The following is a 21,405-nucleotide window of genomic DNA, read 5'->3' as shown; positions in this document are numbered from 1 at the left end:
TTCTGCCTCAACACCCACTGCTTTTTGACACTGCCCCGTATTTACATGGGTGGCGTAAATGTGGGGCACAGCCAAAAATAAGACCAGGGAAAGGTCTTAACCTGGCAAAATGAGGAGAAATGATTAATTTCTCCTAGTTTTTGCTGTTTCTATGTGTGCTGAATTATGCAGCACACTTAGAATCAGCAAATCACCATTAGTGATTGTTCATGTGCAGGAAGGAACACCTTCCTCCTCTTCTTTAGAAAGAGTCTCAAGACTTATTTGTTTAGGGAAGCCCTGGCTATAGTCTAATACACTGGCTTGGTGCGTTTCTGGGATATCAGTAGCTACGTGAGCTTTCTCTACAAGCGCTAAGAGACCTGCAGGTGACTATGCTCTATATAAGCTACAATTTACATAACATAACATAACATAGTTGTTGGACTTGGCCCTTTTTGCAGGGTCATCCCTGAACTTTTTGCCTTCCTCCTGTATTTTCTCTGACCTGTTTTTGTTGGTTTTATGACTCTGGGCACATTACCACTGCTGATCAGTGCTAAAGTACATATGCTCTCCCTATGATAAATTGATGTATGGATTAGTGACTCCATGATTGGCTGGTTTGGTTTACTTGTAAGACCCTAGTACAGTGCACTGCGTGTGCCCAGGGCTTGTAAATCCAAATGCTGCTGGTGGGCTTGCAGCACTGGTTGAGCCACCCACAGAAGCAGCCTGTAAAGTGTGTCTCAGGCCTGCCATTGCAGAGCCTGTGTGCAGTCTAGTACTGCCATGTTGACTGGCCAAGTGCATCCACTTGCCAGTCCCTAAACCTTCCCCTTTCTTCATATCAGACACCCCTAAGGTGGGCCCAAGGGCAGGGTGCATTGTAAGTAGTAGGTAGGACATGCCCTGATGTGTGTGGCATGTCCTGATAGTGAATTACATCCATTTTAATTTTTCACTATTGCAAGGCTACATGTTCCCCATAGGCCAGAATGGGCAGTTTGATTATAACATCCTGTAATCCTAACTGACTCAGGGAACATGGTAGAAATTTGAGTTTTGTATGCCTGAACTCAGAATGATAAAATACATATTTTAGTAAAGTTGGTTTTAACATTCTGTGTTTGAAACTACCACTATTAGAAAATAGTTATTTTCTTGCCTAACTATCCAAGCCTGCCACTGCTAGGTTGTGTATTCCTTGTCTGGAGTTCGATGGACAGGTGCTGGGGGATTCCAGGAGACAGGCTGAGTCAGCACAAGGCTGAATAGAGAGATCTACATGGAGAGTGGTGGGAGGAGTTGCACCTGGGTCTGAATAGGGCTGTGCCTTCCCTCCACAATGCTGGCTCCACCTCCTGTGGTGCGTCTGATGTCCCTGGCCTACACTGTCGAAGGAAAGAAGGAGTCATGTAAACAAAGTGCCTCAGGACTGACCAGAACTGGTTTGGACTAGGCAAAGGTCTCTCTGCCTGCAGAGAACAAAGAGAATATGAGTATAAATGGGGAAACCCAGACCCCAGAATTTTAGTTCACTTTTGGGAAACAAGAAGAACCTTTGCTGAGGAGAGGAACCAGAGAGAAATTGAAGGAGGAGACTATCCCTAAGCTGAGTGCTGTTTCGGGGATTGGCCTTCAGTGGTTACCTGACTGCCAAAGAAAGGACAAAGGAACTTTGTGCTACTTTCATCAACTTGTAAAGGATCTCCAAGGGCTTGAAGATAGAGCTTGCCTCCTGCTGAAGTCTCAGGGACAACAGACTTCACAAACCAGCTCCCCTGCATTCCCTTGCTGGGAATTTGAAGTGCCTACTGTTGTGCTGGGCCTTCTGAGAGACTGCGTGTCACTGGGAGCTGGAAGCATGACTCACGGAGAAGGAGCGTGATGCCGCAGTAGCCGCTGTCGTTCGAACACTGAAGAAGGGTGCCGCCGCTGCCCCTGTCGCATCGTATCACCGAAGGCCTCGCCGGAAAAGTGTTTGCCCGTCACTGCAGATGCCGTCGCATCACTGGAGAAGCGTGTTGCAGGGCCTGTCATGGCTCAGATGATTTGAAGAGTCGGATCACTGCCGTCGGGCATGCACGCATCACCTTGTAGTTGTCGCATCAAGGAGAAGACGCCATTTTTGTTGCATTGCATCGGATCATCATCGCATCACGGTGCTGCTGTTCGCATCGCCACAGAAGCGCAGTAAGAAACTGACGCATCACCTCCCCACGACAAGAAGAACCAACGTATCTTTGTCCCCTACTCAGCAGTAGGGAACCGACGCATCACCATTCTTGTGTGTAAGGAACCGACGCATCACCTTCCCTGCAACTCTTTCGTTGTATAGCGTTACGCATCCAAAGGTATATTGAGCATAAAGTGTTGCATTTACCATCTTAAATGAACTAAGCTATTTCTACCATTATAAAGTACAGTATTGTGGATTTTTGTCGTTTATTGTCTTGTGTTAAGTCTTTATAAATAATGCTTCTTTTTATATACAACCTGTGTGGTGTCCATCTGGAGTGTTGTCACTGGATTACTGTATGTGTTCATAAATGCTTTGCACACTGCCTCTGAGATAAGCCTGCCTGCTCGTGCCAAGCTACCAAGGGGGTGAGCAGGGCTTATTTTAGGAGTGTACCCCCTTGCCCTGACTAGAAGAAAGGGTCCCTATTTGGTCAAAGGTACCTACCTCTGCCAACTAGAGACCCCCAGTTCTAATAATAGTGATTGTTCATGTGTAGTAAGGAACACCTTCCTGCACATAAACAATCATTTCCTGCAATGCAGGCACCCTTGCACCGCACTGCAAGGGTGCCTGTGTTGGCGCTAGGCAGCTGAATTTAGCACCAGTCCTACGGAAAACACCAGGGTGTACCATAATATTGTAAACACAGCGCATTCCTGCGTTCTCAGACTGGCGGACCGCATCATTAAAAATTTTGGCCTAGTGCCGCGCTCCGCCATTCTCTTGTAAAGATGCTCCTTTGCGTCACTAGTACCGATTGTAAGAACCAGAGCACCAATTCTTATCTGTGGATATTTCAACAAAGGGGCACAACAAATAAATATGAAGTTGTTGAAAAATCTACATCGATTGCCAAACCCACAACTTCTGCCACCTTGCTCAGTACAAGAATTGAAAGAAGAATGTAGTGGATTGGTATGAAACAGCTCATTAAATATCATCACTTAAGGAGCTGTTTTCCTTATAAAGACACAAAAAAGGAAGGAAGCTCGAGGAAGAGTTACTCAAGGTAATTGAGATAATTTATAATCTCGGAGTCAGATATTTCACTGCACTGGTAGTAAAATCGCAACAACTGATTGCAATTTGCGGCGAGTATTTTGGCAACCAGTTTGGAATTTTGCGAACTGACCTATGTACCAATAGGTCAGTTCGCAGAATTCCAATTTGAATTAAGTTACAATGTGACATATTTATATAATATTTGCTAGGGAGGCCAACATTTGCAACTCGATCCAGGAATGGTGACCTGCAAAGTTCAGGAGACTAACATGTTGGTCATATTTTTATATCAAGTATTTTCTTTGAAAAGCAGACTGTTTTCCTTATAGAAAATAAGGCTACTTAAAAAAAATATTGTTTAAAAGTTTCTTTGAACATCGCCTACTCCACCATGGATAGTTTCACAAATCTCAAAGGGAAAAGGGTGGACCCCTTCCCTTTGGCAAATTTGTTACCACTTCAACTTGGTGTCAAGCTAAGGACATTGAGGGCCCTGGGAACGACATATTTTGGAGCCCCTGGCAGAAAAACATGAAATAATATTACCCATTTTCTGCATATTCAAACTTGGGTGATGCCAAACAGTACTGAAATTATATCCTGAGCTTTCACAACCACACAAAAGTAGTTGAAACATATTGTGCATGGGTACCCAAAATACGTACAGTGACACTGAGTAGAGAGATACAGAGTCAGAGGTAAAGGTAGGCAGAGAGAGGGAGAGAGGCTTAGATAAATAGAATAGAAAGAGAAAGTTCACCTTTCCAGGGGGCCATTGAAAACTGGGGGCTTTGGACAAATGCCGGCTGTGCCCATGCCCTGAAACATCTCTGTCTCAACTTGGGAGTCTGCAACTTTCCAATGGTTTATGACTGACATTTAGACCAAACCATTGATACATATACGGCTAATTCACCATTCGAAAGCAATACCTATAACACGCCCCTTACAAATTGAAAGTTGGTATCCTTTCACAATTCAATCTTAGGAGTCAGTAAAAGTTTTCCAACTTGTAAAATGTGATTTGTACATAGAAAAAAACAGTACAGGAAGTAGAGGCTAAGTTATGTATGGCTACCCCATAGAGGTGGGTGAACCAACAGATTAACAGGGACAACCAAGCCAAAGTCGGTCCAAGGGTCTGGCTCGGCTCTTAGAGGTCATGCAAGAGCTGTGCCCTGAAAATGTTGGCCATGTAAATCACATAACAAACATGATGTAAAATATGATTAAGCCACTTCAGAATTCAAGACAGGGTATTTCCTTAACATGTGAAGCTTTGACATTTGTAAATCACATTATAGCACAGCACCGAGAAGTACCCACTAAAAGTGATAGGGCACTAAAAGGCAAGTTAATTGTCATGTAAACAATGTACTTGACCCAGAGTATTTTAGAGCAACATTATAGTCTATTAAATCAAGCACAGTAGTTTTTTGTGTAACTGGTTTAGAATTCACATATTTAAAAGTGCTTTCATACATGGCAATGAAGAAGAAAGGTTTTTTGTAAAATAAAATATTTGCCTAAGGTCACACAATTCAAGCAGGAAAGCCACAATTCAGTCGTGTTTTCTGGTTTCACTTTGTGCAAGTCACCAATCTAATGGGTATCTATTTGTCTTTCCTTATGTTAAGGCTTTGTTTTTAACTTTTTGTGCCTTTCTCTGCAATTTTTATATAGCATGAACTCAGCCCAAAGTGGTTGGATCGCTTTACCAGAATGTTTATTACATTGCAAAAGATCACATTGGTTGTTTATAAGTAGGGGAAGATATAGTGCCTAATTCCTAGTTTGGCAGTCCATAGGACCACCAAACTTGCGGTGGAGGTGCGATGCGGTCAGGGACCACTACACCAGTGGTTCGACTGCTGTATTACGAGTACAGAGGTTGAACCGTCAGAGGACTGCCACAGCCGACAGGGATCTGCAATCCCTGGTGCTGCCACTGCAGCCTTGAGGCTGCAATATACTTGGCGGTATCATACAGCTAAGTATATTATGGGTTTCCTCACTGTGACCCTAACCACTGCGGAGAGCCCGTACCCGAAAGGGTGATGGTGAGGGAACAAAGGGGGTCCCACAGGAGTCCCTCTTTCTTCTGGCCCAAAGGATGCATGCAGGAGGGTACATAGTGTCCCTCCCTGTCTTCATGCACTCCCTTTCCTGAATGGTATGAACTTCACAGTCCATGCCGTGCAGCAACAAGCTTTGGAGTTCCCATCGTGGTACCCTTTTCAAAGGACTGCCCGCCAGACTACTAGGAAACTTGTAATCTGGCGGGCCGCTGTCTGCCCTGTTTGGTGGTGTGGGAGCAGCACGGTGGTCTGGCAGCCCGTCCCACAATGCCAAACTAATAATCATGCTTAAAATTATTTATCCAGAAGCACAAGATGTTGAGCCACCGCTAAGACTCTAGCCTGGTAGAGGAAGGCAGACAGACAGTAGCCACATGAAAGCTCGGCTTGGTACAGGCTCAAAGTTTCAACAGAACTTCGAGCAGAGCCAGGCTTCAGACTTGAAGCCTGAAGTTTTCAGTGGCTCGCCCACCTCTACTTTCCTATTACACCTCTTCTTATGCATGTCAGCTGAAAACAAGGGCAGATGATTTTAAGGGCTGGTCAATCATGTCATAACATTATCGAAGAAAAAAAAGTAAATTACAGGGATGTTTTTCACCTAAGGGTTCTGAGTCACATCACAGATAACTTGAGGCTCACTCTTGTTTTCTCTTTGATGTCACCCAAGACCCCTTGTTGAAAAAACATCCTCGTAATCCACTGTTACCCAATCTATAATTCAATATAGTACCATTGTCTGCCACACCTAAGACCTCAGGCAAATTTTGGATTAACTTTCTGGTTCAAAGACCACTGGGACAAGTTCTTTGCTCTGACCACCTGATAGCGTCAGGTTGGATAAAAAGAAAACCCACAAACATATGAATTAATTTGGCTTCAACCAAATTAGATCGCATTTATTGCTGTCTTCCCCAACTTGACTTGCTCTTTGCTTCTCTAATGTCCTTGTTCCCACCCTTCCACTTCTTTAGCATGTACTGCATTTATCTGTACTGGTTAGCACAGGTTCACCGTGACTCAGTAAAGGGATTCTGTAAACAAGCTTTTTTTTCTGTGATTGTGATTAATCAGAATGTATTGATACCTGATGGTGGATGTTGCTGTTGTACGTGTTCCCGATGCAAATGGTATACGTCATTATTATTACTGTACATAAGACACCTTCCAAGTACCACAGCTGGTTTCTAATTGCTCAATAAATGTATCTACAGATGAAGAGAAAATTAACTGTAATTTCGAAAATGGATTTTGCTACTGGATACAAGATCTGAATGATAATGGTGAATGGGAGCGGTTCAATGGACCTTCCTATCCTCCCACGTCGGGGCCTATTTTTGATCACACGCTTGGCAATGAATCAGGTAAGGACGATTGAGCGGCAATGCAAGAAAATCTTTTCAAATTTCTTTTCAAGATGACTACTGAAATGTGAAACCTGCACAAGATTATTTTAAACCACTTTTTATTTCGTGTTCAATTTTACAGACACGTCTTTGGTTTTCATGTTCTTGAATTCTTCTCAAATGCTCTAAATTAACGTGTTTGGAATTAACACATTTGCAGAGCTGTTTTGTCAGTAACGCGATAAAAATGCTGTTAGAATTGGAACAGTGACGTCGCATAATATATGTCAAATCATTCCAGAAGCATGGGGAAGAAATACATTCCAAAGCCATTTAAACTTTGATAAGTCTTTTTAACATGTGCGGTAACATTTTGTAATGGTTTATTTTAAGGAATATTGAAGTTTATTATCAGGCAATAACAAAGAATCTTTGTGTCATGATGTCTTTTCTTGCTTGCCACATTCGACTTTTTCACGGTTACATCACTCTGAACTCTCCCAAGAAATGTATTAACATTGTATGTAAGTGACTCAACACTAAAATGCATATACGTAACGTAGGGGCATATTAACAACGGCCAGCGATAATTATCGCTGGCCGTGCTTAGCGATAATTATATTATCGCAGGCTATCTCTGGTATTTATCGCCCTGGTAGCGTGTTATTAACAACGCGTTACTCCAGGATGATACAAATTCCAGAGATAGCGAGGTTATCGCCCTTTTGCAGGGAACATCTCTGGTTTTCCAGCGGTGTGCCCTGCAAAAGGGCAATAAACTTGCTGATACGACCCAGAGGGTCGTATCAGCATAATCCACCCTCTATGTTAGGGATGGCTAAATCAGTATTTTAGCAGACGTTTTCGCCAAAATCTAATGTGTGCTAAAATCATGTGGGCTTCCTTGTAAATATCGCGATATAAACATCAGCGATATTTGCAAGGTAGTCCATCTTGGGTACGCTCAGTAACGCCCACTTTGCACCTCATTGGAGATGCAAAGGGGCATATTAAAAAGCCAGGCGATAAAATTATCGCCGCTTTGGCGGCAGAAAACTTCCGCTAAAACGGCGATAATGAGCTTGATAATATGCTCTATGGAATTCCAATTGAAGCCCATGTTAGACGTTCTTCACATTTAACATGGGCTTCAATTGGAATTCCATAGAGCATATTATCAAGCCCATTATCGCCGTTTTAGGGGCAGTTTTCTGCCACTAAAGCGGCGATTATTTTATCGCCTGGCTTGTTAATATGCCCCACTGTGAGGCGTTGGGAAAAAGGGTGCTTACATGCGATTATGCATGTTAGCACCCTCTTGTAAATAGGACGCTGGTTTTATCTCCGCTTTTTTGGCTTTGTAAGCCAAAAAAGCGGAGATAAAGCCCTTGTAAATATGCCCCTTAGACATTCTTTAGTTCACTTATGATTTATCACGCATTTATGGTTCAGTGCATCAGGTGTAGGTTTTACATGAGTGATAGTGCCTTTATATTAAACGTATTTCTAAAAAAGGCTCTGTCAATTAGTGTCATTATATCTGAAGTGCCTATTCAGTACATCTAATTTTTTCTTAGCTATCTTAAATAGCAAAAATACAAATGGTTAAGAAGTCCCTTGGTCAGCAATGAGCACACTTATTCACAATGTTCTAAAATACTCATTTCACGAATAAAATAAAGCTGTCTGATGAAGCAATTCAATTATTGAGAATAATACAGACATCAAAGCTTGCATCATGAAAAAGTATTCCAATTTGCCACATCACAAAATTCAATCAAATTTGTATTTCGATTTCAATCCCGCTACCAATTGGTTCCTCTAATGGACACTGCGTGAAAAAATATTTTCTCTTCCTTTCTTTGACTTCTAGTTTCAATAATCCAAATGCCATGAACAGAAAAGTTGCTTTAAAGTATAAACAGTGCCGATTTTCATCAAGCTGCACGGTAGAGAACATCTGTAAAATTTGTAACTCAAGGGACAGGGAATCAGGAATATTTCGACTGTATTTGAATATGACATGGTCAACACCCGAATTACATAAACAGACTTGTGTGGACCGGAGGCCGAAATACATGAACCAACATATGTCTACTGTATAGTATTCAAATTTGTCGATAATGGAATCTGATGTTGTTATTTGGAAATAGGATTGATTATATAGTACTTTGATGTTGGACCATATTGCACAATATAATGTATTTTTCCTTATATCGTACAATAAGAAGTACGCCAGTAATAATTACCCTGCGCAACATAATCAAATAATGCAGGTAGTTTTTACCATAGACACAAACCTGATCTTAATGAATGTCAATGATATAGTTAATTTTGACATGATTTCAAAGGCTTTACGAAGCCATGTTGCTTCAATCCTCCAGTTGGGAAGTAGATGGATACTTTCTTCTTTGCTTCTTTTAGGACAAAGGGTCATATGTACAAGGAGTTAACGCAACAAGAACGTCATTTTTCCAACGCTTTGGTGACGTTAACTCCTTCACCTTATTTACAAGGCAGCATTAAGCCATTTAAAATGGCTTAACGCCACCTTGTAAATAATGCCTCTAATCACGCAGCTCTTAGCGTTAAAGGGGCGTGCAATGGGTGTTGTAGTGGGCATTCGGCTGCAACACCCATTTCTTTTTGACGCTGCCCCATATTTACAAGGTATGGGGAAGTGTTCAATATACCACCAGAGAATACCTGGTCTTAAGCAGGCGAAATAAGGAAACATGTTTTATCTCTCCTCGTAATTTGCTCTTTCCACATGTGCTAAATTCTTCAGCACACATAGATAGACCAAATTGCGTTTGTAGATTGTTTATTTGCTGGAGGGTGGCCCTTCCTGAACATTAACAATTGGCCCTGCAACACAGCCACCCTAGGAAAATGTCGCTAGAGTGCCTGAGCTCATGCTAGCCAGCACTAGTGCTAGGGGGAATGCAGGGGTGCGCCGCATTCTTGTGAATACGGTGTATTCCTGTGTTTTGAAACTATCAGAGCATGCCGTTACCAATTTTGCCATAACACCAAGCTCCACCAGTTTCTTGTAAATATGCACCCCAGTATTCTTAATCCACACCAAAATATGCTGCAGCTGGGCATACTTTGATACATTAGAAAAAAATTATTTAGCACTGATTCTAAGCTTGTCAGAATCCTGGGCATGTATCACACATACAGGCAATTTATTTTTATTTGCAATGTGTTCACCTTTTAAAAGTTGTGCCCGGTGCAAACAATGAAAATGCGCTGTATTAAGATGAATGCCCTGGGGACAGCCCATTCATGTGAAAAACAGAGCGGCTGTTTTGAAGAGGGGTTAAATATCCCCATGCGGATGGGTGCAGTGACTGACTGCACCCGCCTGCAAGGGGATGTCTGGGGGTGGTCCATGGGATCCCTTTTCGGCCCTCCAGAGGGCTGCCATCAGGGCGCTCACTCAGTGTGCACCACCTTTTAGGTGGCGCACTGTCAGTGCACCTCCTGACAGCTTCTTTGCCTCTGCACCTGTGTCTTTCATACAGCGCAGGTGCAGAGGCAAAGGGATTTCCTCATTTGCATTGGGCCTGCCCCCATACAAATCAGGGCAGGCCCTCTGATGATAGCACTGGTGCTTTGGGTGTGCCAGTGCTATTGATGTTACAGAAGGGGACACACAAGCTTCTGCGGCCGCTTGTGTAATACCAAAGTGCCCCGGGTTCGCTTAGTTGGGACCCTGGGGCACTTCCGTAATACAGCTTCTATATCACAGGATAGATAATGATACCCTGCAGTTTTTTATTTATTGGGTATGATAAATAGCAACTGTTAACAGTTTCTGTGGAATAACAGGCAGATTTTGGTTCTTACTGTGCCAAATCCGCACGGTAGGTAAATAATATAGACTTTTCTCCTGTTAATTTCCTCTGCTAAAATTTAAGGAAGGGTGAGATATGTAACGTACCCCATAATAATAACATGTGTTAAATACTGCTCAACTCAGACAGGGGTCTATGCAGGGGTCGGAAAGCACCAGCCCACTTGTAATCAAGGCCTTTGAGTTACTTATTTTTGTCAGTGAATTTGATAGATGATCACTCTCGTAGAACAGAAGTTAAAAGCATGGTATTTCATAGCAAGTTTTGAAATGATATTCTTCATGCACTTTTCACTAACAGTAAAAGTGAGAGCTGCTAAAAGTTAATAATTTTTTTTTTTAAAACATCTCTTCACTCAGGGCACTATATATCAACACCTACTGGATTGGGAAGCGGAAAGAGAGTTCGCCTGTACAGTTTGCCATTGGCACCGACCATGGAAGCATCTTGCCTAGGTTTTTGGTAGGTGTCAGATCTGTATAATCCAAAACACTGCATGAATAGACAAGATATTGCTGGACAGTTATTTAAGTTTTTTGAAATATTTACATGTATTTACACATAAAAATTCTCAGGAAATTAGTTTGGATGAGCGCATTGATATCACTGATCATGCATCTTTTTTTCTTTAATACATTAAGTGCTTGGATTGTGTGGCCATAACCTGCTCGCTTGTCACCACAGTGGAAGCACAGGCTATCCTACTGGACTCTGCTACATTGCTTTCTAAACTTTCTCTAGAAGCAATGAGGAAGAGATGCAAAGTTTTAAAATCTCACGCTGTTTCCGTCTGTGCCGCTTGAGCTGAACCTTCATTGACAATTTACCAAAAGATAAAAAACTCTGCTATTCAATACAAGTGATAGTGGAAATAATTACATCAGACAAAAAACGACCAAATTTACATTTACCTGTTTAGGTGAAAAAACGAAAGCGTACAACATCCAACATTACATGGTGTTTGGAATGCAGTTCAACAGGCCTTTGCACCTCTTTTTTGACTTCCTGAGTCCTTTTGATATTACAGAAGGGGCCACAGATGTTTCCGCCTACCCATCAGTAATACACATTAAGCAACCATATGGCAGAGAGCAGACAAGCTAAGCTTAACTCAAATGTGCACAGCATTAAGAAGTACCAGAACAGTTAAAATGTCAAAGACACAACACAATAAAAATCCCATCCCAATTTGTGAAAATAGAGAAAACTGAGCAAGAAAAATGACAGCAAAATGATGAAAATCGAATAAGGGGGACCTGAACTATGAATCTTTAAAGATTTAAGTGAAAAAGAGCCAAGCACTAGTAAAGTAGAAATGCTAATCTACGGTCGCAGTTGACCTGAACCTTGGTATGATTTCAGACTGACCTTGATGGAGCGTGGTTTGGATACACAAAGTAAGTTAAACCTGGTCAGAGATTTTACCTCTGTACTTAGTCTCTGAAACGAAAGTCAAAATTCTCCAGCGTAGCAAGATTGCAGGCTGTTTCTGAGAAGAGTTTCAGGAGGTAGGATATTTGTCTAATGACGCCTCCTGAAGCCATTGGGTTGTGTGCGCAAAAATCAGAGTGGAAAAATTCAAATTTCATGCCTGGAGAAGTCCTCTCGTTGAATGGACACTTTTTTGCACCTTTTCCCTGTCAAGATTCGTATGTTTGGACTAAGTCTCCTTTGAGGAGCTCTGAGTCCTCCAGCAGAACACAGTAGCAAGCTGTATCTGACAATGAGTTTCATGAGACCAGAAACCTTCTCACTCAGGATTTACTTCTGTGGAGAAGCTCCAATTGGGAGAAACCATTTTTCTATCTGAGCGAGTTTGCATTTGAGAAAATCTACTTGGGTGGCTGGTCCTAGTCCTCCAGAGTTCTGGATGTGCAAAACGTTTTTAAGTCCTAATTCTTCAGATCTTCAGAGATGGTAGGGGAGGTCCAGCTAGACACAGCCAAGGGCCTCAGAACCTCAGGAACAGCGCTTGGGGTCAAGAGCAACTCCAGAAGATACCCCAAGCAGGGTCTAGCCCAGGTCAAGTTGCTACTAGTCAGCTTATTGTGTCCCTTTAGCCACAGAGGTGGTCATGTAACTGATCATTTTAGTCCATCTATTTTTCCTGAGTACAAGTGGGTGCAAGTCCAGCCCTTCAGGTCTCCTCACTGGTCTCAAACTGCAGTTGCGGTCCTTCTTCTGTTCTTCCACAGGAACAGCGAGGGATCTGATGAGGGTGTTTTGGGTTGCCACATTTATGCTTGGCACTACCTAGTGGGTGGGGTGACTTCGGACTCCCCCCCCCTAACCAGTGAGGTACGAGTTTACAGGGACAACTCTATCAACACTTGCAGCAGGTGCTGTTTACAGACTGCAAACAATCCCACAGTGCACTCTATTCCCAAAATCCTGGATGGGGAACGGTGTGGCCAGAGACATGAGCAGTCCTCTCCTCTGTGGTGACTCAAACCTGGTTCGGGTGGTAGCTTACCTCCCACCGGGCTTGGTGCCAGTCTGATTAGGAGGACATACGCTGGTGTTTTGTTGGTGTCACATTATATTTACTTCTGACTAGGCAGGAAAGACCCTTTGAGGTCAATTAGGTTCCTGGGTCTGCACCAATAGGGCTTTAGGACAGGGGAAGAAAATACCTTTACTCCCACGCCATTCTCCCAGCTCTGGGAACAGTTTTTACACCTCATTAATGTCAAGAACTTGCTGGACAGCTTCTGGAGATGTAATTTAAAATAGCCTCCAAGAGCAGCAAGCAGGAAAAAGGTAACTTTCTGAAAGTTATGTTTCATAAATATTTATTATACAATCGACTTCACCATCAAAATGTTTTTTTTCATAAGTGATAAAAAGAGTGGTTTAATTATTATTCTAACTGATGCCAACCTTGAGATAGCAGCTTCATATTTGAATCTCTACCTCTAGGTTTCTCATAGGAGAGCCAAGGCCTTAAACAGTGTAAATAGCTTTGGGAGGCTTATTCCTGCAGGGCATGGTGACATTACATTTTTAAATTTCCCATGTGTAATTACCATGAATCTACATTTTGGGCTAAAAGGCCTACATAGATGTGCCTTATTAATATTTAAAAGGTAGGCTTTCTTGATGTTAAAATGGTACCTGTGAAGGATTGGGCTTCATGTTTAAACTGCAGCAGTTAGGCTGAAATGGTAAGCATGGAGCCATGGTGCCTACTAGTAGTGTTGCAGTCCACAGGTGACATTTAACTTCCCATGTCATAGGTGAAGTTTCTACACCATATAGTATTGCCTTATATAAGAGTGAAATATGCCAGTCAGGAATAGCCAATGTCAGAACACATACAATGAGCACAAGACAACAGTGCCCCAGCATGCAGACGCTAAGGACCAATGCACCAAAAAATGGGATTGAGCACACAAAAAGGGGCATTTTCTTATAGATGCCTTTTAAGGGCACCCTGCAGGACGCAGCACGTCAGGACCCGTAGAAATAAGATCACTTGATCCTGAAGAAACTTCATTGGTTCCCCTTGCTGACCTGCATCATCTTCAAAACCAGTTGTTTCATTTACAAAGTCATCACAACCTTCTTTCCACTTATCTTGCAGAGAAGATTATCATCTCTGATGGCTCTCAACATAACCACAACCAAAAGACTGTAGACTAAGATGTGTGAAAAAGAAAAAACAAGGCAGCGGGCCTTTTCCATCAATGCAGCCAGGATCTGTAACAGCATGCCCGTATCCATGAAGGTTGCCCCATGTCTGCTCCACTTTAGGAAGGAATTGAAGATGCACCTCTTTATAGAACTCTACACCACAATGCATTAACCATCCACAAACCAGTTATATATACTATCACTCATTGACCTTATTCTTGTCTTTGACATTTTACAACTCGCTGCTGACCTTTGGAAAGATTTGCACTACATCAATATCACATACATGCATACATACATAATGTATGTGCCATGATAGAGACTCAAAAGTATGGCAAAACACACCCATTCCATTTGTAACAGGGGTTGTGCATAGTTGGTGTGCCCCCAGCCCCCTTTAAGGGAGAGATCAAAGTGGGTGCCATGGAACCTGTAAATGAATCCCAATAAAGGGGTGCAGTCACAAACTGTGTCCCCTCTGATGGAAGTACATGGCCATCTTGTAAAGCAAGGGTATGCCTAGAACATCACTGGCAGTGCAACAGGATAGGTGCTCTCCATTTTCGTGCTTATACCATGCCCCTCCATCCACTGAGAGGGGCCTCTGAGAGAGCCATTGAAGCACTCAAGAGGTAGATGTAGTTTGTGACTCAATTCTTGTGGGTCTCTACCAAAGAAGAATGAATCTGGTTTTTACCATCTCTTTGTGTTTTCTTTATCAACTCTACCAGCAGGCTTAAGCCCAAGACTTTGCCAGGCACTTCCAACAAGGGTGGACGAGTGAAAACGCTGCAGCTGATTGCTTGTGCTGCCCAAATTCCCCAAGAGACCATACAACTAAGGGCCTTGTTACGATGTCAGGCGGAAAGCTTCCTCCTGACAGTTGGAATCTCCTAAACCGTGTCGGAACCATTCCGACCGGCTCGGTCGGTTTACAATCTGACCGACCGATTACGATGTTTGCGGTCGGATTGTATTCAGCATGGTCTTACTAAATCGGTTCTGAGCAGCTCTCGGAGCATCCGTGTCGGTCGGACCGGCATCGTACAGCTCTACATACTGCATTTCCACCCAAGGGATTACGATGTCGGTTTCCAATAGCCTTTCCGAGTCTGCCTGTCCGTCACGAAAAGGCTTTCGGAAAGTGACTTCTGGGGCCCTTAGCAGGTTGCCTTCATCCTGCAGCCTCCGGTTGGGGGCTGAGGGGTACCTAAGGTACCCTGCTGTAAAACCCTACACTGTGTGGCAGGCACTATGGGGTGCCTGTGACAGAGTGCAGAGTTTTCCACACACCCCATAGGAGCCTGTGTTGTTGGATGGAACAAGGGCTCTCATAGGAGTCAATAGGAGTCCAACTGAACAGTGTTTGCTCGCTTCGTAATCGGTCAAGTTAGTCGGTCCGGATTCAGAGTAGGTGTCGAGAGGAGGAAACTCCGACCCACATTGTAATGAGGCCCTAAGTACTGATACTCAAAAAATGTTGCTCTCCTTCATAATTTAATGAATACAAGAACTGAGAGAACCCTATTGTGCTTTGATTATGAGAATGAATTACAAGATGACAGTATCAACTCTTGAGAAATGTTTCATACTGAATTGCATACCTATTCTCCATATCATATTTCATAACAATGATAAGACAGTAGTAAATGGAAACATAAGCAAAAATCATGGTAGTGCTGAACCGAAACAGTAGAGAACTCTTCACAGATGCGTACCTTCATTAGAAAATTAAAAAATCTGGGTGTAAAATGGCAGATTGATCTATCTTTCTCGGCCCAAATTCAGCAGGTCACAGCCACCTGTTTCCACAGCCTGAGAAACCTGCGGAAATGCATACATCTGCTGCCAGAGAGCTGCCGCAGGACTGTAATCCACGCTACAGTTACTGCCCGTCTGGACTACGCCAATGGCCTTTATACTGGCCTACCTCGTAAAGAAACACTAGATGGTCCAAAATGCGGCTGCGAGATTAATCAAACATGTTCCTTTTCGGCAACACATCTCTCCGCATATTAGAGAACTTCACTGGCTACCTGTAGCTAAGAGAATTAAATTAAAGGTCTTGAACCTAGCATTCCAGGCATTTCATGGATCTTGCCCTGCATATCTGAAACAGAGGTTGGGTGTTTACACGCAGTCACGTGTTTTGAGATCCTGTTCCCAGAATTTACTCTGCACCCCCCGAGTAAAGAAAACCCGGTTGGGCGGCAGATCATTTATGTTTGGGGCGTCTACATTGTGGAATTCTCTCCCCAACTCCCTACGTCAGATTTCTTCTGAAATACTGTTTAGAAGGGCAGTCAAAACCTGGCTTTTCAACTTGGATTAATTCATCGCTCACTGATCACCTGCCGCTACAGCGCCGGGACACCTCCCAGGAGGTAACTGTTCGCACTTAATAAATGGCAGTATTATTATTATTATTATTAAGGGTACTTTCAGAAAGGCCATATTGTATTGAAATAGTTGTAGTCCTTGCTGCTTTCATTTCCTTTTCAGTATTCATTTACCCGTAAAATACTGACCATTTTATTGAGGTATGCTCATTTTATCTAAATAGATTTTTGCAGTCCAGTTTGTATATAAGGAACCTCCAGACATCATTAAGTTTCACATTCCCTAAAGCTCTTGAGAGAAACATAACCTTTTCAGGTGGTACTGGCTTTAAATGCTGCAAAACATATACATTGTATATAATGAAAGGACATGTTACAACAATCTGTGCTTATGACTAGTAAATGGTTGCCTGCTCCATAAATACAAATATAGAGGCATATTTACAATAAAATAGAGCAGCGCGTTGCTGCAAGCAAATTGTTGGGCTGCGTGGTGTCATTTAAAAAATTGAGCAATGCATCACATTTACAAGAATATGGTGCACCCCTGTGTTTTCCCTTGCACCGGTGCTACAAAAGCTGCCTTGCACCAGCACAGGAACCTTTGCACCAGGATGTTGCAGGGATAATTGTGTTTGTGCAGGAACTGACACCTTCCTGCAGAAACACAATCATTAATGGCATTTTGCTCCTTCTATGTGTGCTGCAGAATGCAGCTAACATAGAAAGAGCAAAAAAAGAGGAGAAATACATGTAGTTCTCCTCATTGCGTGACTCTTACAGCTTCTTTTGAAAAGCGTTACTTTTTGGCGCTGCCTCAGGTCCTTTTAAATTTGGGGCAGTTTAGAAAAGCAATGGGAATGCCCACAGCAACACTCATTGCACACTCCTTTGCCACAGAAACCTGCTTCGAGTAGAGCCATATTTATAGGGCAGCGTTTCCACGTAATAAAATAATAATAATAATGGGTCTTGTAGAGCGCAATGGTGACGCACAACGGCGTGTCCCCGCGCTGAGAGTGTGAGCGTGTTCAGAGGGAGTCCTGCGGGGAGGGCCACTATCTGGTGTACAGATATGTTTTCAGCTTGGCTCTGAAGATAAGCTCTGATGGTTCCAGACGCAGTGCTACTGGAAGTTTATTCCAGCATGATGCGGCGAGGTACCTGAAGGACCTGCCACCCATCCTTGCTCTGGACACCTTTGGGATAGTTAGGCGCCCTGAACCAGAGGATCTCAGCGCGCGGGATGGCTCGTATTGTGTCAGGAGACCCTGAAGAGGAGGGGGTGCCCTGCCATTAATGATCCGGTGACAGGTGCAGAGGGCCTTGAATTCTACCCTGCTCCTGACCGGAAGCCAGTGCAAGGCTTGGAGCGCGGCTTTGGAGGCTGATCTTCTAGGAAGTTTGAGAACTAGCCGAGCAGCGGCATTTTGCAGGACCTGTAAGCGGCTCAGATTCTTCTCGGGGATACCTAGATAGAGAAGGTTGCCATAGTCCATCTTGGACGTGACTAAAGCATGCACTAATGTTCGGCGGGCTCTAACGGGAAGGAGCTCCAAAACCTTCCTGAGAGTCTTAAGGATCCCGAAACAGGTGCCGACCACCCGGTTGACCTGGGGGCCAAAGGTAAGATCGGAGTCGAACCAGACACCTAAATTCCTCGCCTCCAGGCAGGGGGTAGGTGTTGGTCCCAAGCAAGGAGGCCACCACGCCGACGTCCACGCCGCCCGGTCTCCCCCTACCACCAGCACCTCAGTCTTGTTGCCGTTAAGTTTAAGGCAGTTGGCAGACATCCAGGCAGCAAGATCTTGCATGCATGCTCTGAAGATGTCCGCCACAAGGCCGGGAGTACGCGATAGGGAGATGACCAGCTGCGTGTCGTCGGCGTATGACACCATGCGCAGACCGTAGCTCTCCACTATGGAGGCGACCGGGGCCACATATAGATTAAAAAGCGTTGGGCTTAGGGACGAGCCCTGTGGAACCCCCTGATCCAGTGCCATTCGCCTGGAGTAGCAGTCACCCTGCCTGACTTGGAAACCACGGCCCGAGAGGAACGACTGAATCCATTTTAGCGCTGCGTCACCCATCCCTGCTTTGTTCAGACACTGTAGCAAGGTGGAATGTGCTACAGTGTCGAACGCAGCGCTGAGGTCCAGCAGGATCAGGGCCATAGTGTGGCCCTCGTCGGCCCCCTGTCTGATGGATTCGGAAGCCATAAGGAGTGCTGACTCAGTCGAGTGTCGAGGTCTGAATCCAAACTGGGTGGCGTGAAGGAGATTAGACTCTTCCACAAACTGCATTAACTGCTGGTTCACCAACTTCTCCGCCACTTTCGAGAAGTAGGGAAGGAGGGAGATGGGACGCAGATTCTCCAGTTTTTCGAAGCTGATATTAGGCTTCTTGCGGAGGGGGAGCACCACTGCTTGTTTCCATTCCCAAGGCACAGTGCTGGACCTGAAGGAGATATCCAACAGGTGCCTAATGTATGGCTCTAGTGTTGTCAGGCTGTCGGCCAGCCGTTTAGGAGATGCTGGGTCCCGTGGGGAACCTGATTTCACTGATCTACATATGTTGATCAGGTCTTCAGCTTGCGGGGTAGAGAAATTGAGCAGCAACTTGTGACCATCTTCCTCTCTAACTGACGCCTCGAACTTTCCATCTGCCGCTGGTTGGGCAGGGAAGGTGGTATAGATTTTGGACACTTTGTCACTGAAGTAATCAGCAATGCGGTTGCAGGCAGCCACAGAGCAGTCCTCTGATCCCGCTGAGGATTTAGGGACAGCAAGAGATTTGTATACACAGAACAATTCTTTCGCTGAGTTCTCTGCATCCAGAATTCTTTCGGCATAGTGAGCAGTTTTCGTTATCCTGATAAGATTATGATATGCTCGTCTGTGGATGAGGTATCTCTCTCTCTCCTGATTGTCATATGCTTCCCTCCACTGCCTTTCAGCACGCTTACACTCCCTCTTGGCACCCCGCAATTCCTCATTAAACCATGGTGCCGATCTCTGTTTACGACCATCCTTCTTTGGATGGTCTAACGGGGCCGTTTGGTCCAGCGCAGCCGTGATGCGGTCGTTAAGTAGTTTGTTTACCGAATCCGCATCATCGCCTCCAATGGGGCCATTGGCTATCAGAGCCTCATTGAATTTGGGCAGAGAAAACTTCGCCCATTTGCGCCTGGGATGGTTATAGGGAGTGGGAGCAGTGTCCTTGTTCTTAGGGAGAGAGATTTCAAAAGGCACCAAAAAATGGTCAGTCCACGGGAGAGGCACTGGGGGGGCCACCCTAACTTCCTCCCAGTTTGCAAAAACTGGGTCGAGCAGATGACCATGTAGGTGAGTAGGAAGGTGGCCCTTTAGCTCTAACTGTAGTGCTTGAAGATCCTGCCGGAACTCCATCGCTCCCTTGTCTAGTGGATCTTCGAGGTGCATGTTAAAGTCTCCGAGAAGAAGAAACTTATCTCTCCGCAGCACCATCTCTGTGGCACATTCTATGAGAGTGCCCTTAAACCTAGCCAAAGGGCCAGGTGGTCGGTAGACTAAATAGCCCTTAACAGTTGTACCCCCATTGATTTTTATTGTGAACATCCCCACCTCACTTGCCGCCAGGTGGACGGATTCAATTTGACAGGCAAGGTAGTGTTTAAATACAAGTGCAATACCTCCTCCTCTGCCCTCAGGTCTGTCCAGTCTTACCATCAGATAGTCATCCGGCAGTGCCTGAATGATATCAGGGTCGGAGTGTGTATCCAGCCAAGTTTCTGTAAGAAATAACAGGTCCAATTGTCTGTCCACGAGCAAGTCGTGGATGTCAAACTTATTGCAGCGCAGCGACCTCACATTAAGCAAGCCGCACGAAAGGGTGGGGCTGTCCCGGGTATCAACCATTGCGGTGCAGAATCGGAATTGGCAGGATCTGCAACCTGTGTCCACCCCTGTGTGCATGCTGTGGAGCCCGTCACTACATGTGACGGCGGACAGATTCAACAGCTCGTCCCTACTCCACCGAGTCCGGTTAACAGGACCAGGGGCTATGGCCCTGGGCCGTGTCCGGTCGCGGACGGGCGCAGACGGGCTTGGCTTTGGCGCGGCTTCGGCGCGCGCCCAGCGTGCCCGGTTCGCTCGTCCGCTGCGCTTCCTTGGCCAGGGTACCATTTTGTAGAATCAAGGGCGGGCGGGTCTGAGCACTAGAGTGCTCGCCCAGCTCGTCCCCCTCACCCAAGATGGCGGGAGCGATGAGGAGGGAACGGGGGTTCGCGCCCTGCTTCTGCAAGTCCGTATAAAAACACAATGGAGCAGTTTTAACAAGCACTCAGTGTAAAATCAAATAGCAGCAATTTTAAAAGATAGCAGCAATTTGTGGGCATAAAACAGTCCCGGCTTTCCGCCTCAGGACAGCACTCTTACCATGCTAACGTAAGGTGGCTTAGCGCTGGCTTGTAAATATGGTGCACGGCATTGTGCCACCAGAGCCTTGGAAAAAGTGGCGCTCCAGTGGCGCAATGCCCTTATAAATATGCCCCTTAGTGTGCGTACGCACGGCACTCAACCTACTTAGAATCTTTCTGAGATCACTGAAGGAAGTCACTCTAAACATGTATCTGCATGTATTTCCATAGTAATCTCAGTTCCATGTTTTGTAATTGCTTACTTGTAATGAGGGAAATCGAAGTTGTACTTTGTTTCTCATCTTGCCTTTGTAAGCATGCTCTACTCTTCGGTTATAGCCTCAGAGCATTGATTGTGAATATGCAAATCATCAAGTTTAATAATTTAGGAGTATGACCTAAATTTAAAAATGAATGCACAAATTACGTTTTTGAATTGTTGCATAAAGATGCCTTTCCGGCATTTGTCACTTGGATGTCCACGTTTTGATCATCTATGTTTTTCTTGTTTAAAACCCCTCTAC

General features: G+C 44.4%; 1 protein-coding gene across 2 annotated transcripts in view; it reads left to right on the top strand.

Moving 5' to 3' along the window:
• The window catches only part of TMPRSS15 (transmembrane serine protease 15), a 1,488,231-nt gene that overhangs the window by 698,365 nt on the left and 768,461 nt on the right, over positions 1-21,405 (top strand). For both annotated transcript variants that reach the window (XM_085623059.1, XM_085623060.1), the window contains exons 11-12: positions 6,519-6,668; positions 10,873-10,975. In XM_085623059.1, the coding sequence (XP_085479185.1) occupies positions 6,519-6,668; positions 10,873-10,975 (253 nt within the window). The remainder of the gene's footprint in view (positions 1-6,518; positions 6,669-10,872; positions 10,976-21,405) is intronic.

Source organism: Triturus cristatus, chromosome 8 (assembly GCF_964204655.1).
Source record: "Triturus cristatus chromosome 8, aTriCri1.1, whole genome shotgun sequence".
Classification (NCBI taxonomy): domain Eukaryota; kingdom Metazoa; phylum Chordata; class Amphibia; order Caudata; family Salamandridae; genus Triturus; species Triturus cristatus.
Note: the sequence above shows the minus strand (reverse complement) of the source record. Positions and strands in the feature narration are given on the sequence as shown.